The 18,888-nt window shown below is 45.1% G+C and overlaps 1 protein-coding gene across 1 annotated transcript; it reads right to left on the bottom strand.

Moving 5' to 3' along the window:
- Positions 1-13,170: 13,170 nt before the first annotated feature.
- LOC139002486 (ATP synthase F(0) complex subunit C2, mitochondrial-like) lies at positions 13,171-14,492 on the bottom strand. Its single transcript, XM_070403731.1, has 2 exons — positions 14,376-14,492; positions 13,171-13,651 (listed from the first exon to the last, which is right to left on the bottom strand). Exons 1-2 carry the CDS (start codon positions 14,490-14,492, stop codon positions 13,343-13,345), a joined length of 426 nt encoding a protein of 141 aa, XP_070259832.1. The 3' UTR covers positions 13,171-13,342.
- Positions 14,493-18,888: the final 4,396 nt, after the last annotated feature.

Here is an 18,888-nt window from a genome sequence, read left to right as displayed (position 1 = left end):
GTACATGCCCTTGACCGGAATCGAACCCGGGACCCTTGAGTCCGCAGGCCGACGCTCTATCCACTGAGCCAAACCAGACAGGGCCCTTCTGGCCCTTTAAATACAGTTCCTCGTGTTGTGACCCGACCATAAAAGTATTTTCGTTGCTACTTCATAACTGTAATGTTGCTACTGTTATGAATCGTAATGTAAATATCTGATATGCAGGATGGTCTTAGGCGATCCCTGTGAAAGGGTCGTTCCACCGTCAAAGGGGTCTCGACCCACAGGTTGAGAACCGTTGGCATAGACTATGACTGAAAGTTCTTCAGTGTCCACCCACTCCCATTCCTATGGCTCAATCTTGTCATTCCCAACATTGAACTTTTGCTCCAATAATACAAGCAACTGTATCTACATACAACTGCCAAGCTCTTCTCTTCCTCCTCATTTAGATAATTTCTGCTATACTTACTGATTATTTCTTGTTTTATTATCAAAATCTCTTCCTCCTTATTTTTTAAAAGATTTTTTTAGAGAGAGGAAGGGAGAGGGAGGAAGAGAGAAACATTGATGTGAGAGAACATTAATTGGCTACCTTCTGCACACCCCACTACTTGGGATCGAGCCCAAAACCCAGGTACGTGCTCTGACCGTGAATTGAACTGCCAACCTTTCAGTGCATGGGATGACACACTATCAACTGAGCCTCGTTCTTCTTAAAGTGATATTTTCTCTCCACCATATGTGCAGAATTGTGGATCTGCCGTTTATACACTCTGACCTACCCCGGCTAAGGGAAAGATGTGTGACTCAGGCTGGGTCCCTAGATCCTCATCTCAGGATTAGGAAATATGACTGAAATGATGCAAGGAAGAACAGGAAATGCTAGAAGCTCCTTCCCCCAGCTCTGGAGCTCTGACCAATTGTCAGCAAGTCCTTGCTGTCTGGACCTCTAGATCCCAGGTCCTGTTCTGACTCCTGTCTTTTCTGAGTCTGTCTTTGATAGATCTTTCTAATATGCTCTGATTTTGCTTGAGTTGGCCAGAGTCAGATTTTGTGCTTGCAACCAAATAACCCAAATCTCTATTCTGTCTCCCTCTATAGTGCTGTTTCTGGAAGCTTCCAGATCCCCCAGCCTGACCAAGAGCCCTCTGCCCTCTGCTCCCAAAGGCCTCAACTGGTTTCAGCAGGCTGTGAATACCTTATAGCCCTGATGCCTCGCACTGCCTCTGCTTTAGAATTGGCAGGTGGAAAGTGCCCTTTGCTTTCCTTAGTTAAAAATAAATAGAGAAGAGAATCAGGAAAGCACAATTTCACAGAAATCAAGGATACTGATATTTACTTCACCATTTTAATGAACATCTTAAAAATATATAAATTCTCTATATCAAACAACATAAAGTGAAAAAAATTTAGCTATTTCTTGATGACTCTGTGAGCACTAAGTTTGTTCTGTGCTGGCGTGTGATGCTGCTCCCAGGATCTTCTCAAGTGTCTTCTCTTTTGCAACAAATGGCCCAAGAGCTGCTTTGTAGTTGGTTTGTCTATAGCCTCTCTCCCATCACCATTGTTATTTTTCAATGTTTCTTTGATGCATTTATTAGTCAACAAACTTTTATAGAAAGCACATCAGGTGCCAGGCACTGGGTTAGGTATTAGAAACACAAAAGTGTATCACCACAATTGTATTCCCAAGAAAATCATAGTCTGGAGTAGGGTCAGGCAATTGATCAGAAACCCAATATAGAGGTAGATGTATGTGCGGGTGCTGGGTGCTGGGTGCTGGGGAGGGCACTTAATCCAGACTAGGGGGCAGAGAAAGTTTTCTTGAGCTGAGCCTTGATGGAAAACGGAAGTTACCCAGGTGAAGGACTTTCTGAATGTGCGTCGGACATCTCTGTTAGGAGATGCCTAGCCCCTTTCCTTCCTTTGGGAATGGCTGCTCTTCTCCAACTCCATGGTTCTTCTGGGAGTTGCCATATTTATGGAATCCTCTCCCCGGCCTCCCACAGACACTTTATGTTATAGGTGGGCTATGTGGAGCCCCAACCCCTGACCACAGTGATTGGTCAGGTGGGTGCACTGCCCCACCGAGTCTCTGACAGTCCTTTCCTGGATTGTTTTGAATTGTCAGTGAAACATACCTTCATAGGCAACAGCAGCAAGGAATTGGCTTCCATGATTCTGGCCCCGTGGAAAAAGCTGTCCAGCAGGGAGACAGCAGGTTACTGAATGGAGGCACAGATAATGATGAAGAGTCCTGGGGGTATCCAAACTCTGACTCCAAATGTTACCGACACCCAAATACATCCCTGTTTTCTTTATAGCTAGCTGGCCATCCCTTCCTTGAATTAAGCGATACATTTAGTATTTGCCAATAAATTTTAAATTATTTAATAAACTAGAGGCCTGGTGCACGGGGTTCGTGAACTGGTGGGGGGCATGGCTTGTGGGGATCGGCCTGCTGTGAGAGCGCTGCTCATCCTGGTCAGCCGAGCAGTGCTTCCACAGTGGGAAATGGGAGTTACCCAGGTGAAGGACTTTCCTGCGTTGAGCATCTTCCCTCTGGTGGTCAGTGTGCATCATAGTGACTGGTCGAACGGTTGTTCTGGCCCTTCAGCCATTCGGTTGCTGGGCTTTTATTATATAGGATAATTTTTAAAAAATAACAAAATTCCTAAGTAATAGCGTAAACTATTCTCAGTCAGATTTCTGTCATCCACAACCAAAAAGTCCTACAAAGCAGTGTCCTAATCTTTTGGGCACTTAGCCACCAGGCGTCAGTGAGAGCTGGAAGACAAGCACTCTGGTTTAGAAAACTGGCCTGCATTACAAAGGAATGGCTTTGAGTGCACAGTGGGTGTGCTCACTCCAGCAGTGTTTGACATTTCTAAGCAGATGAATTTATACATTTGATTTATTAGAGCGATGTTGGAGGCTGAGCACAGCCTATATTACTAAAGACCATCAAAGGAAGGGCTGTCAAACACTGAGTTTAGAGATCTGTGCCTTTTGTTTCAGGCACTGGCCACCCTTCCTTTCCCTTGCCTCTTTATGAGCCTTGTCACCTTAGATGTCAGACTGCCCTTGGGTTCAAATAATTACAACAGCCTCATTCAGCTTAGAGCTGTTGACTTGGTCCTTGGCCTCAACCTTTTCTCTATAGTATAACTTCTGATGGTGTGCTTACTCTTTTATTAGCAAACTAGTAGCCTGGTGAACGAAATTCGTGCACTGGGGTAGGGGGGAAAGGGGCCCCTCAGTCTGGCCTGCACCCTCTCCAATCTGAGACCCCTCAGGGAATGTCCAACTACCTGTTTGTGCCCACACTTTTAACAGATAACAGCTCCATTGTTGTTCCTTTCTTATGCTTAAAACCATTGGAATTAGTAGGTATTCAAAGTGTGTATACATTTTGGGGGGGACACCCTGTATATCTCTAGTCAGTGGTGAAAGAAACCAACAGCAGATTTGGAACCCCCAGACAGGGAACCTTGCTCATTCCCCACATGTCTCCCCACTTCACTTTCCACCTTCGTGGGCAGCAGGAGAATCAACGTTTTCTCTCATTACTTTGGAAAAGCACATCCTGTCACCCACTGCCCGGCAGGAGTGCGCTAGGCCCCAAGCAAGCAAGGCTCAGTCAGGGCAGCCTTCGCTCATGGGTGCTGGCACCCAAAGTACACATTCCTCCTCTACAGTCGCCCCGAACTATCCCACTGTTTCACTGAGAGGACAGAATTCCTCTCTGCCTCTGGGCTCTTGATCTTGAACGCTGACTGAAGGCACCTCAGAGAGGGCCACCCGCACCCACCAGGTGTGTTTGTCTGCACCTGCTCCTGCCTCAGCACCTGCATTAACTCCCCAGAGGTGATCTCATAGCTGCACTGGCCGGCGTGGGAACAGGGCATCACCACTCCGCCCTCTCAGTCATCTCACAGGGGCCCACTCTCAGCACCCAGAATACCCAGACACTCTCCAAAGGACGTGAGCTCATCAGAGGGGATGTGTGCACATCCTGTGGGGGTGTTAGGCATGCCGGGTTGATGGAAGTGTGGTGGAGAGGCGGGGGGAACTTGTGCACGCCTTGGTTTGCAACTGTTGCAGGCGTGGGAGGGTGACAGTGTGCTGGGGGATGTTTGCACGCCAGGGGTGTGTGTGCACACCGGAGGCCTCTGGCTTTGCAGATCCACAAACCCCCGTGGTGTGGCCAGGAGGACGTCAGTCTGGCCTGCCACGGTGGCTGTCCCTGCGATCCTGCACCTTCTGGGCCAGGAGGCAGATCTTGCATAGTCACTTCTGGGCGCTGATGGCTGCCTCCCTGCCGTGAAGGGTCACAGATCCGAGTCCCGGGACTGTGCACAGCCTCAAGCGCTGCCCCCCGCCCGGCAGGGTCACAGATCCGTGTCTTGGTCCCGTGGACAGCCTCAAGCACTGACCCCCAACCGACAGGGTCATAGATTCAGGTCCCGGACTGCAGACAACCTCCCGTGCTGCCCCCCTGCCCACCAGGTCACAGATTCGAGTCCTGGACTGTCCAGTAACACTCCCTCCACATTCTGCGTGGAGTAGGGTTCGGTATCTGAAAGAGGAGCCGCACAACAAATGAGAGAAAAAGACAGGAGATAATTTTGCAATATTGGGGAAGTCCTAGATTCGGCTTTAAAAAAGTAGATTCGGCTTTAAAAAGGTATATTTGGCTTTTAAAAACTAAGAAACTTTGTTATAGGCTTTTGATTTGCATGTTTAAAGTGTTAAAATTTTAGAAGATAATCTTTTACTGTTTTTGCATGTTATTATAGAATATAACCTTTGTTTTTCTTGAAAAAGGTACTCTTTTAGATCAGGCTGAAAAAATAGTGCCATGGTCATCTTAATGTGTTTTCTTGTCCAAATTAAAATCTTAATTTGTAGTTGGAATCTATCTATAATAAGAAATGAAACTCCGCTGCCGAATCTCTCTCTGGTTCGGAGAGATTCAAAGGTGGCAGGAGAGGGCAGAGCTGTAAGCTCTCCTACAATGAGATTACTTAATGTTTTATTTAAAAAATTACCAGAGAACATCTTAATGACAACCAAACTTTGGCTAAGATTACCTTGGGTGCTAGCCATGACTTTAGAAAGCGAAATAGGAAAAAATTTAAAATGTCTTCTTCTATTAAGCATGACTTTGGGAACAAATACGCCATCTACGTCATTTGCTAAAACTTCCCCCAAAGCAGGATGTAGGGGAAAGGAAAAGGGAGCACATGGCGATCCTATATGGATGCCTCCTCCCCAGTATTCTAATTTAAAATCTCCTTCACGTAATTAAAAAGTTTTACAAAATTTAAAAAATGCGTCTGGGATTTCTGTTCACGTATAAAGAGAAAACCTGGCTTGAAACTAATGTGCGCACTGTCCGATTTTGGACATTTAGATAGAGTTTTAAGCTAAAAAATCTCTTTACAAATGTACAAAATAAAACCCAAGACTGATTATTTCCAAAAGAAAATGGAGAATTTGACCCAGGGTAGAAATGCTAGCTAGATTCTAGCAACAAGATTGGTATTTTTCCATAATAATGTTAATGAAGCCTATTCCAAAGCTAACTTTAAGACCTCTAAAAGGAAAATCAGTAAAATTGTCTCTGTTACAAAAATTTGCTAAAGTAAATGCCTTAAAATAATTGGATTAGAATCTCAAGAATTATTAAAAAAATTTTAATTTCAAAAATCTAAATAGCCCGGTAAAAAACTGGCCCTTTGTTAAAATCAAGGGCTGGGCCAGGCCTATTTGCCAGCTTCAAACGTGGTTCTCCAAAGCCGCTGGGAACTGAGGACCTTGAAGCTTACTGAATTCAAACGATAAAAACTTATGTCTAGGTATTTTGAAATGAAATAATGCTGAAATATTGCTAAAGAACAGAATTAAATCTGTTGGTTGATTATGTCTTGCATTTTTGAAATTTATTCTTAAAAATGATACTGATTGAGAAATGCTGAATATTTGACTTACTAGCTAAAAGTTTAAGATTCAGATTGAATTGGGAAAAATTGTATAATTATGATAGCTAAATGCCTAAAAAAGTAAAAATTTATCTTTAAGAAATTTTTTTTTCTGAAATAATTAGAATTCAAAATATGTTGCTTATTGGTTTGATTAAAAAAGAGGATTAATTTTATGATCTCAACCGAAATTTTATAAAAACCAGTTTAAATTTAATTGCAAAGAACAATGTAGACAGTCACCATTTTGGGCTGCATGACTTGGCAACCGCCATGTCAGCCACATGGCTTGCTGCTCCCCTGGGGGCTGCCACCTTGAAACAACAAAGGCCCCTCCCTCTGATTTAGCCTAAAAGGAATGTCTTCTCACTGAGGCAGGATGGAATTTCAGGGGTGGAGCTTTAAGGCAGAATTTTTCTACAGAAAGTGTTTCTAATGTCTGAAATCTAGAAAACCCGGCTTTCCTTAAACTAAGGACAATTAAAGGTTATATGTTCCATCCCTAAACAAAAGTTAAATAGCTTATGTCAAAGTATTTAAAAGGGACTGATAGCAGTAATCCAATTTCTGTGACCCCAGCCAAATTTTTAAAACCAGTTTAAATCTAATTGATATCTCTTAATAATTATAAGAAGTATATAATTTTTAAATCATATATATATATATATATATATATATATATATATATATACTAGAGGCCCGGTGCATGAAATTCGTGCACTGGGGATGGATGGGGGGTCCCTTAGCCCAGCATGTGCCCTCTTGCAGTCCGGGACCCCTCCCTTGTTACTGCCCACCTGCTTGCTGCTTCCTACCACTTGGCTTGCTGCTCCTTAGTGCTGCCACGAAGGCCTTGGGTCTGCTGGGTGCCGGGCCTGCGGGTTTGTGTCTCTGATACCCCCAGCAGCCCCAGCACCAAGGTGGTGGGCCTTGGGGCTGCTGGGTACAGGCCCCCTGTTGCGTGTTTGTGTCTTCTATCAGGCCCCCAGCAGCCCCAGCAGCCCCAGCACCACCTAAATAACTTAAGGGAAACTTTATTTAGTCTTCTTTTAAAAGCAATCTAGTTTAAAAATGAGTTGCAGTTAAGACAGAACAAAGAACATGGTACCTAAGAGTGAGATAGACTGACAGAGGAGAGGCTGGGCACTGGTCAGGGGCTTACATGCCAACTGTTCTCCACCTGGGAAATGATGTAAAATCGGTTTCTTTAGTTTTCTGCTTAATGGTCTTCTCCAGCACTGAGGTCAGAGGAGCCGCCTTCCAGCCCATAGGCTGCTTCTCAGAGTCAAAAATTTCGCCATAGGCCTCTGCCTAGGACAGGACCTCTGCACCCCCAGGTGCATAAACACATAGGGCTTCCATCAGGCTCCGCTGATGCCGGGGCCGGGAGGCCTCTCGGCTCCGCTGATCCAGGTGGCCGGGAGGTCTCTCGGCTCTGCTGATCCCGGGGCCGGGAGGCCTCTCAGCTCCGCTGATCCAGGTGGCTGGGAGGTCTCTCGGCTCTGCTGATCCTGGGGCCCTGAGGTCTCTCTGCTCTGCTGATCCCGGGCTGGGAGGCCTCCCGGCTCTGCTGATCCCTGAGCAGTGAGGCCTCTCTGCTCTGCGGCTTCAGGGCTGTTTGGCTTTGCTCTACCGCTTGGAGCCTTAGTATGCAGATTAACCGCCATCTTTTAGCTTCTATGATTGAAACATTGTATCTTTTGGAACTGTTGCTTCAGGAGCTCAGAGCCCCGCAGCTGCAGGCGGGAACCTTGGTTTCCTCTGTCCTGGGGCAACCAAGCCTCCTGTTCTCAGCTGCCTGGCTGCCTGCCGCCATCTTGGCTGACAGTTAATTTGCATATACTCACTGATTAGCCAATGAAAAGGGTAGCGGTCGTACGCTAATTACCATGTTTCTCTTTTACTAGTGTAGATTTGATGGTCTTTCAAGTTGGATTTCAAAACTATAACCAAGGAATGACTTTGAGAAATTTCACAGGCCCTGAAATATTTTCTTTTTTTTCTTTTAATTAAATCATTATTGTTCAGATAACATTTGTTCCTCTTTTTTTCCTCCCCATAACTCCCCTCCTCCCAGTTCCCGCCCCACCCTCCGCCCTCACTCCCCACCCACTGTCCTCATCCATAGGTGCACGATTTTTGTCCAGTCTCTTCCCGCATCTCCCATTCCCCTTTCCCACTCAAGAATAGTCTGTCCATTCCCTTTCTATGTCCCTGATTCATTATAATCACCAGTTCATTCTGTACGTCAGATTATTTATTCACTTGATTCATAGATTCACTTGTTGATAGATGCATGTTTGTTGTTCACAATTTGTATCTTTACCTTTTTCTTCTTCCTCTTCTTAAAGGATACCTTTCAGCATTTCGTATAATACTGGTTTAGTGGTGATGAACTCCTTTAGCTTTTCCTTATCTGTGAAGCTCTTTATCTGACCTTCAATTCTGAATGATAGCTTTGCTGGATAAAGTACTCTTGGTTGTAGGTTCTTGCTATTCATCACTTTGAATATTTCTTGCCATTCCCTTCTGGCCTGCAAAGTTTCTGTTGAGAAATCAGCTGACAGTCGTATGGGTATTCCCTTGTAGGTAATTGAGTCTCTTTCTCTTGCTGCTTTTAAGATTCTCTCTTTGTCTTTTGCTCTTGGCATTTTAATGATGATGTGTCTTGGTGTGGTCCTCTTTGGATTCCTTTTGTTTGGGGTTCTCTGCGCTTCCTGGACCTGTAAATCCATTTCTTTCACCAGGTGGGGGAAGTTTTCTGCCATTATTTCTTGAAATAGGTTTTCAATATCTTGCTGTCTCTCATCTTCTGTCACCCCAATAATTCTGATATTAGTGCGCTTGAAGCTGTCCCAGAGGCTCCTTACACTATCTTCATATTTTCGGATTCTTTTTTCATTTTGCTTTTCCGGTTGGGTGTTTTTTGCTTCTTCGAATTTCAAATCTTTGGCTTGATTCTTGCACTCCTCTGGTCTGCTATTGGGTATAATATTCTTTATTTCAGTCCGTGTATGCTTAATTTCTAGTTTCTTTATCGTAGCATCGAGGGTCTCATTAGTTTTTGTGAGGCTCTCCGCAAGTTTATTGCAAGCCCTCAAAATTGCGTTTTTTAGCTCCATATCCTCCATTTCTGTCATGTTTTTTTGTCTCCGCATTTTTTATGCTTTCTTGGTGCACCCCCTTGTGGTCTTTGTGTGCAGTCTTGTTCTAGTTAAGCCTTGATTTTTTAAGTTAATACTGAGGGATTTGACCACCAGGCTGACTGGCTGTGAGAATCAGCTGTGGGAAAACTTCTGTCCTCTGGGGAGGTGCTAATCTAGCCTTTGCCTGAGGGGATCCGGCAAATGGCTGTGCACAGGGCTTGGGCGGGGCGGGATCAACAGGGTGGGTGGAGGGAGCAGTTCTGGCTGCTCTCAGTCCCGTTCCCAGAGGCTCTGCTTCTCAGAACCCCGGCAGCCACTGCAAACCTTGGCGAGAAAGCTGCCCTCAGATTCCAACTGATGCCGGACAATCCCGCTTCTCCCGTCTGAGTCTGAGTCCCTAGAGACTCGCCCGGATCTGGAGCCCAGAGTCTGAGACTCCCTCCCGACTGAAAACGACAACCGCGCCCTCAGCCACCACCCCGCTTTGTGCGCGCACCTCGGTACCTTTGTATTTTCCACACTGCGCCGCCTCTGAGCCTCGGTTTGCTGTTCTTTTTCCTTCTAGTTGAAGAGTCTCTGCTCAGCCAGAATTCCTGTGGTTCTGGGTGATGTCTGTTCCGTCTTTTAGTTGTATTTTTGAAGTGGTTGTTTGCGGCAGCAGTCTCCGGTGTTTACCTATGCCGCCATCTTGGTTCTCTCTCCCTGAAATATTTTCAAAAGTTTATTCTCTCTTTTTAAAGGATTTTTCAATTCATCCAAATTTAATATACTTGAAATCACATGGAAAGCATTATCAAATAAAAATTAACAAATATATTAAGTTTTTGCCTCTGAGAAAGGGCAAAACAAGTTATTTTGTTTAATATTTCTTAAAATACAGCAGTGGAATTTTAAGATGTGATTTGAAATAACAAAAGCTCCTTGCTGCTGCATTTTAAATTAGGCTGGAGGTGGGGCAGCGTTTACCCCTTGTGAATCAGAAGTTTACTAAATACTAAATTTACTTGCTTCGCTTTGCCTTTTTAAAAAATACTTAAATTACTATCCTTGTAAGCAATTGAATCCTAGTAAAGTAAACTCTTCTAAAAAGGTTACTGAAGGCTTCCCATGATTCCTCTGTGAAAGGGCAAGGGCTACGCCCTCCATCTTACCTTGGCCATGTGCTTGGCAAGGAGCTTCTTCCCAGAAGTCTAAGCCTCTGCTAGCCACACCCAGGAACAAGACACCGACTTGCGCCTGGCCAATCGGCAAGGCCACAGCCCTTTCTCCTCCCCTTACTCCAACCCCCTATAAAACCCCTCTCCACACAGAGTTCTCTCTCTCTCTGCCTCTTGGCTTGCTGTTGAGTCGGTAAGGAGGGTAGAGGAGCCAAACCCGGGTTTGAAATACAGACTCTTATGCTTTTGCATCTGACTGGCTGGCTCCCTGTTGGTCTGTGGGGATCTTGAAATCTGGGCATAACACTTTGTATATGCAAATAAGCCAAAGGGTATACTCTTTAAAAATATAATTGCTAACATTTACGGATTGTTGTTAAAATACTAAATCTGACAATAATTAGTCACCATAAAAAAAAATCACTTGAAATACATGGCTTTGCGGCAGTACTTGTTAAAATCTCAAAAGGCAACCATGTTTCTTACATTTGTTGTTTGTGTGAGAAAGAAGTGTCTGGAAGGAAATAAAAAGAGATTTCCTTCATATGTCTAACTAAAATTAAAAATCAATATATTGGGCCTCATAAGCTAAATTAAATAATTTGTGTTTTGCCTCCTTAAACAAAGTTTATATAAATTTACCCAAAGACTAACACCAGAAATTTAATGTCCCTTAGGAAGAAAAAAACCCAAGTAAGGTTTTTCCTTTAACGTTTGGTCGAGAATATGTTTGTATACTTTCAGAGAACAGCTACAAGACCATGTGGATTTCTGTAACAATGGATCCCAGAAAGCCAGCCACAAAGACAGAAGAGACAGTTCAGAGATGGAGATGGTGAAGACGCAGGGTCACAGATCCGGGTCCCGGGACAGTGAGCAGCCTCAAGCACTGCCTTCCGCCTGGCAGGGTCATGGATCTGGGTCCTGAGATGGAAGACAGCCTCAAGCCCTGCCCCCAGCCTGGCAGGGTCACAGATCCGGGTCCTGGGACAGCAGACAGCCTCAAGCACTACCGCCCCGCCCGCGAGGACCTGGATCCAGGCCCCAGACTGCGGACAGCCTCAAGCACTGCCGCCCGCCTGACAGGGTCACAGATCTGGGTCCCGGGACCACGGACAGCCTCAAGCAGTGCCGCCCCGCCCGGCAGGGTCACAGATCCAAGTCCAGGACTGCAGACAGCCTCCTGCGGTGCCCCCCGTCTGGCAGGGTCACAGATCTGGGTCCTGGGACTGCGGACAGCCTCAAGCACTGCCACCCTGCCCGCAAGGACATGGATCCAGGTCCCAGACTGCAGACAGCCTCAAGCACTGTCCCCTGCCTGGCAGGGTCACAGATCCGGGTCCCGGGACTGCAAACAGCCTTGCCTCCTACCGCCTGCCTTCAGTATGCAAATTAGAAGCCATCTTGTTGCGTCAGGGTGGGGGTCCCCACTGGGGTTCCTGGCCAGTCTGGGTGAGGGATTGAGGGCTGTTTTCAGGCTGGCGGGTGACTGAAGCTCCCAACCACTCCTTTTTTTCTTCTTTTTTTAAAATTCTGGCATTTATTTACCTTCTATGCCTGTCACTGGAGTTGAGAGCCGGCTTTCTCTCTGAGGCTCAGCTGCTGAAAGCAGGTTTCTGGCCTTTGTTTACCTTCTGTATTTGATACAATGTTGCGGTCTTGCTGGCTGAAGCCCGGCTGACTGAAAACAGGTTTCTGGGGTTTTGTTTAGTTTCTATATTTGTAACAATGTTTCAAACTGCAAGCTCAGAGGCCGGCAAGGCAGGCAGAGAAGCTTGGCTTCCTCCGTCACTGAAGCAAGCAAGCCTCCCTGTTCGCTTCAAGCTGCCTGGCAGCCGGCCGCCATCTTGGCTGGCAGTTAATTTGCATATCTCAGTGATTAGCCAATGGGAAGGGTAGCGGAGGTACGGCTAATTACAATGTTTCTCTTTTATTAGATAGGATGACCACTTACCAGCTGGGACCTCAGTTCTTCTTGATGCAAAAAAAATTATTTTTATTTTTTAAAAATAATTAAATCTTTATTGTTCAGATTATTAGAGTTGTTTCTTTTTTTTCTCCCCATAGCTCCACTTCACCCGGTCCCACGACCCCCACCCTCTGCCCTCACCCCCCACACTGTCCTCAGCCATAGGTGTATGATTTTTGTCCAGTCTCTTCCCACATCCCCCGATCCCTTTCCCCTGCAAGAATAGTTAGTCCACTCCCTTTCTATGCCCCTGATTCTATTATAATCACCAGTTTATTCTGTTCATCAGATTATTTATTCACTTGATTTTTAGATTCACTTGTTGATAGATGTGTATTTGTTGTTCATAATTTGTATCTTTACCTTTTTCTTCTTCTTCCCCTTCTTAAAGGATACGTTTCAGCATTTCATATAATACTGGTTTTGTGGTGATGAACTTCTTTAGCTTTTCCTTATCTGTGAAGCTCTTTATCTGACCTTCAATTCTGAATGATAGCTTTGCTGGATAAAGTAATCTTGGTTGTAGGTTCTGCTATTCATCACTTTGAATATTTCTTGCCACTCTCTTCTGGCCTGCATGGTTTCTGTTGAGAAATCAGCTGACAGTCATATAGGTACTCCCTTGTAGGTAACTGAGTTTCTTTCTCTTGCTGCTTTTAAGATTCTCTCTTTGTCTTTTGCTCTTGGCATTTTAATGATGATGTGTCTTGGTGTGGTCCTCTTTGGATTCCTTTTGTTTGGGGTTCTCTGTGCTTCCTGGACTTGTAAGTCTGTTTCTTTCACCAGGTAGGGGAAGTTTTCTGTCATGATTTCTTCAAATAGATTTTCAATATCTTGCTGTCTCTCATCTTCTGGCACCCCTATAATTCGGATGTTGGTACGCTTGAAGCTGTCCCAGAGGCTCCTTACACTATCTTCGTATTGTTGGATTCTTTTTTCTTTTTTTTTTTTTTTCTTATTAATACAGTATTTATTTGTCTTCCTTCTGTCAAACCCTGAGCCAACCACTTTCCCCAGGCTGCCTAGGGAGGTATAGGAAAAGGAACATACAGGGCAGACAAGACACGGGAAAAAGAACTATGGGAGGTGGAGACAGCTCCTTCACATGGCGAAGAGGATGAGAAAGGCCACCATCAGGCAAAAGAGCCCCATGGCCTCTGAGAGGGCAAAGCCCAGAATGGCGTAGGAGAAGAGCTGTTGCTTCAGAGAAGGGTTCCTGGCATAACCAATGATGAGGCTCCCAAACACAGTCCCAATTCCAGCCCCAGAGCCTGCCACCCCTACTGTGGCAGCCCCAGCCCCAATGAACTTGGCTGCTGTGTCGATGTCCCTTGAAATGGCACTGGTTTGGAAGCTACGGCTAGAAATAAGCGAGGTCAGGGGACGTGGGGCTGCCAAGCTGCTGAGGCTCTTTAAAATTCAAGTATGCTTTCTAAGATCAAAATCCTAGCCCGTGCTTGGTGCCGCGAAGAGATCATCTTTCTGGGACTAAATGTTCCAAATGAAGTCTCATCTGTCAGTGTCTCTGGTCGTTTCAGCACCACTGCAGACATTGACCGGCTCAGCTGAGAGGTGCTCCGGACCAAGGAGGGGGCGGAGACAAACTTGGTGCAGGCATACATTTTCAGGGGGTGAGGGGAGCTGCTCCCAGTGCAGAGAAGACAGAGAGAGGGCGGATTCTTTTTTCATTTTGCTTTTCTGGTTGGGTGTTTTTGGCTAGTTCGTATTTCAAATCTTTGGCTTGATTCTTGCGATCCTCTAGTCTGCTGTTGGGAGTCTGTATAATATTCTTTATTTCAGTCAGTGTATGCTTAATTTCTTTTTTTTTTTAAATGTATTTTATTGATTTTTGACAGAGAGGAAGGGAGAGTGACAGAGAGTCAGAAACATCGATGAGAGAGAAATATCGATCAGCTGCCTCCTGCACACCTCCCACTGGGGATGTGCCCACAACCAAGGTACACGCCCTTGACCGGAATCGAACCTGTGACCCCTCAGTCCACAGGCTGACGCTCTATCCACTGAGCCAAACCGGCTAGGGCTGTATGCTTAATTTCTAGTTGGTCCCTTTTCATACCCTCGATGGTCTCACTAGATTTCTTAAGGATCTCACTACATTTATCGGCGGTCTCACCGTCTTTTTGAGGGTCTTACTAAATTTGTCGGCGGTTTCTTGAAAGTCCTTGAAAAACCTTATATGTAGGGTTTTGAACTCTATATCCAATAGTTTGCTTTCCTCCATTTCTGTCATTTGTGTCCTGTTTCTTTGTCTCCACATTTTGGCTGCTTCCCTGTGTTGATAGAGTGGCTTTCTTTTTATTTTATTTTATTATTGCTTAAAGTATTACAAAGGGTATTACATATGTGTCCCTTTTTCCCCCCCCGCCCTTGACAATCCCCTGGCCTCCCTTACCCCCCAGTGTCTTATGTCCATTGGTTATGCTTATATGCACATACAAGTCCTTTGGTTGATCTCTTACCCCCCTCCCTCCTGCACCCCGACCCTCCCCGGCCTTCCCGCTGCAGTTTGACTATCTGTTTGAGGCAGCTCTGCCTCTGTATCTATTATTGTTCAAAAGTTTGTAATGGTCTCTATTTTCCATGAATGAGTGAGATCATGTGGTATTTTTCCTTCATTGACTGGCTTATTTCACTTAGCATAATGCTCTCCAGTTCCATCCATGCCGTTGCAAATGGTAAGAGTTCCTTCTTTTTTACAGCAGCATAGTATTCCATTGTGTAGATGTACCACAGTTTTCCAATCCATTCATCTACTGATGGGCACTTAGGCTGTTTCCAGATCTTAGCTATGGTGAATTGTGCTGCTATGAACATATGGGTGCACATATCCTTTCTGATTGGTGTTTCTGGTTTCTTGGGATATATTCCTAGAAGTGGGATCACAGGGTCAAATGGGAGTTTCATTTTTAGTTTTTTGATAGAGTGGCTTTCTGTGCTAATGTCCTATAGGGCCCAGTGGCTCAGCCTCCCCAATTACCTGAGGTGGGCACTCTTGGTGCACCCCCTTGTGGGCTTTGTGCACAGTCTTGTTGTAGTTAAGCCTTGATTGTTGTAGGTGTCACTGAGAGGAATTGACCTCCAGGTCAATTGGCTGTGAGAATCAGCTGTGTCTGCAGTGGGAGAACTTCTGTGCTGGAGACACCCTTATGGGGCAAGACTTGCTTCAAGTGAAGAGGTTAGGAGAAGTTCCCATGGGTTTTCTTTGAAGTTCTTCCACAGCAGCATGATGGGATTTGTATAGAGAGAAAGTTTATTAGCATGAATTGAAGGAGAGGAGAACAAGGTTGTTATTTTTGGCTGACATGTATGAGCTTACATGTATATGTGTCTTTTCTTCAAGGATTACAAAATGCTTTACAAATGTTAAACTGCCTGACAAGCATTAATCCTTCTAGCACTCCTGTGCAATGAAGAATACAGTTGAATGGTTGAGATGAATGTAAATAGCCTCCTACCTATGCTTACCCATCCCCAACCTGAACAATGAATGATGGAAGAACCCTTTTTTATGTGTTAGTGGCATATTAATGGGAGCTCCAGAGGTCTTATGCAAGAACACCCACCACACATTGTTTTTAATGCTAATTATATAGGAGCCTATTGCTAATAGCCAGAGATATTTCTCTGACCAACTTACACATCATTTGGGAAAGAAATCCTGTAAGGGAATTTTGTTCAGATAAAAATATGTATTTTTTACATAAAACATTTTATGTAAATATACACACATATAGAAATTTACACATTTATAAATTGTTCTTTAGGAGACAGGAAGAACAATTGAATCATTTCCTTTATAGAAATTACTGGTGGCCCGGTGCATGAAATTCGTGCACGGAGGGAGGGGTTCCCTCAGCCCAGCCTGCATCCTCTTCAATTGGACATCCCTCTCACAATCTGGGACCACTGGCTCCTAACTGTTCACTTGCCTGCCTGCCTGATCACCCCTAACTGCCTCTGCCTGCCTGCCTGATCACCCCCAACTGCCCTCCCCTGCCAGCCTGGTTGCCCCCCACTGCCCTCCCCTGCTGGCCTGATCTTGCCCCCAACTGCCCTCCCCTGCCACCTGATTTCACCCCCAACTGCCCTTCCCTGCAGGCCTGATCTCACCCCCAACTGTCCTCCTCTGCTTGCCAATTTGGTTCTGATTGGTCGATTTCTATGCCAGTCAGCATCAAAAGCTCCACCTCCTAGGCCAGTGATGGCGAACCTATTACACGCGTGTCAGAGGTGACATATGAACTCATTTTTTTGGTTGATTTTTCTTTGTTAAATGGCATTTAAATATATAAAATAAATATGAAAAATATAAATCTTTGTTTTACTATGGTTGCAAATATCAAAAAATTTCTATATGTGACACGGCACCAGAGTTAAGTTAGGGTTTTTCAAAATGCTGACACGCTGAGCTCAAAAGGTTCGCCATCACTGTCCTAGGCAGCCATTGGCTCCTCACAGCACCCAGATTTGGTTCTGATTGGTCAGTTCCTATGCCAGTCAGCGTCAAAAGCTCTGCCTCCTAGACAGCCATTGGTTCTCCACAGCACCCACATTTGGTTCTGATTGGTCAGTTCTTATGTCAATCAACGTCAAAAGCTCCACCTCCTAGGCAGCCATTCGCTCCTCATAGCACCCAGATTCTGTTCTGATTGGTCAGTTCCTATGCCAGTCAGCGTCTCTGGGCCTATCAATGGGTCCTGATCAGAAAGGTGGGGCTGGGTGCTGGCCTGGAGAGAAATGGATGCATGGCTGCTGGCCAGACTGGGAGAGAAAGAGAGAGGCAAGTGGTGATCAAAATTGCCACAGAGGCAATGGATCAGTCCCTGCTTCTCTCTTCAGGCCTCTCTCTGGCCCTGATTCGCAGCCCCCTCAGCTGGGGCACCTCGCCTGCAGCGGAAGCAGACCCTGGATCTTAATGACCAGTCACGACCCAGGCTGACCAACAGGAAGTCAGTCCTGCAGTCAGCCACAGCAACCCAGTGCTGACTGTAGGACTGACTTCCAGTTGGTCAGCCTCGGTCATGACTGTTTGTTAGGACCCAGGGTTTTTATATATTAGGATAGAATATTAGGGCAAGAAGAGAAATTTTAAATCATCTCATGAGCCCATTGTTACACAGACAGATGACACCTTAAGCCCATAGAAAAAGCAGGGCCAGGCCTAGTACCCAGCTCTCTGGACTCCCTGTTTAGAACTTTTCCCACTAGAGTGGCAAAGACACAGCACATGTGCCCTAGCTCCCCACTTGCATGTCTATGGCAGACACCCACAATTAATGGTTCCCACTAAACCTCACCATTTCTTTCCATAAGAGACCTGGCAGCCCTTTCATTCAATGGGTGTGAGCACAAGAAGAGAGGTGAAGGTGAGCACAGACTTTAGAGTTAGACAGATCAAGAGCAAATCCTGGGTCATTTCATGAATTGCTGGGAACTTATACAAAGTCACTCAGTCTTTCCAAGTCTCACTTTCCTCATTTGAAAAATGAGGCTTGACTCAGTGGATAGAGCAGTGGTTCTCAACTTTCCTAATGCCGCGACTCTTTAATGCAGTTCCTCATGTTGTGGTGACTCCCAACCATAAAATTATTTTCATTGCTACTTCATAACTGTAATTTTGCTACTGTTATGAATCGTAATATAAATACCTGATATGCAGGATGTATTTTCATTGTTATAAATTGAACATAATTAAAGCATAGTGATTAATCACAAAAACAATATGTAATTATATATGTGTTTTCTGATGGTGTTAGGCGACCTCTGTGAAAGGGTTGTTCGACCCCCAAAGGGGTTGCGACCCACAGGTTGAGAACAGCTGGGATAGAGCATGGGCCTGTGGACTGAAGGGTCCCGGGTTTGATTCCAGTCAAGGGCACATGCTCGGGTTGTGGGCTCAGTCTCCAATAGGGAGTGGCAGGAGGCAGCCAATCAATGATTCTCTCTCATCATTGATGTTTCTGTCTCTTTCTCCCTCTCTCTTCCTCTCTGAAATCAATAAAAATATATTTAAAAAAATAAAATAAAATGGGGTAATAGTCACACCTCCCCCATTGGTCTGAGTTGAGGATTAACTGTGTCTAGTCATGTAAAACAGCACACTTCTGTAAGTGCTCAGCATTTTTCAGCTGTGATTTTGCTTATGCCATGATGGCATTGAGAAAAATGACCCCATTGTGCTATCCCACTATGCTATACTCCCATGTCACATCTGAAATAAAATGGATAATGCCATCTCTTTATCCATCCTCACATATGTGCTTGAGCGTAAGTGTAGCTTTGCTCTTTTATCCCGTCTCTGCTTTCCTCAGCTTCTTGAAATTGGACCCACCGGTGTGCTTCATTACTGGTTGAGGCCAAGTCCAGATGGTACCATCCATAGCCACATGGGGCTGTGTCTCCCAGAATTCATGTTACAGTCCTAACTTCCATAACCTCAGACTATGATCTTGTTTGGAAATAGGTTCCTTCCAAATCTACACTAATAAAAGAGAAATATGTAAATTGGCTATCACTCCGATGCACCCACCAGCCAATCAAGATGAGTATGCAAATTAACCCACTAAAGATGGCAGGTTAATTTGCGTATGCAGGCACAGAGCGAAGATTGAAGACGACTAAAGACT

This window comes from Myotis yumanensis, unplaced genomic scaffold (assembly GCF_028538775.1).
Source record: "Myotis yumanensis isolate MYYU_CA2020_CCGP unplaced genomic scaffold, mMyoYum1.0.hap1 SCAF_2, whole genome shotgun sequence".
Classification (NCBI taxonomy): domain Eukaryota; kingdom Metazoa; phylum Chordata; class Mammalia; order Chiroptera; family Vespertilionidae; genus Myotis; species Myotis yumanensis.
Note: the sequence above shows the minus strand (reverse complement) of the source record. Positions and strands in the feature narration are given on the sequence as shown.

Excerpts from the sequence above, each read along its gene's own strand:
- LOC139002486 (XM_070403731.1), bottom strand. The coding sequence starts at position 14,492 with ATGACAGAAATGGAGGAAAGCAAACTATTGGATATAGAGTTCAAAACC. Across the intron at positions 13,652-14,375 it reads GTAAGACCCTCAAAAAGACG|AGCCTCAGCAGCTTGGCAGC; the intron begins GTGAGACCGCCG and ends TGAATTTTAAAG.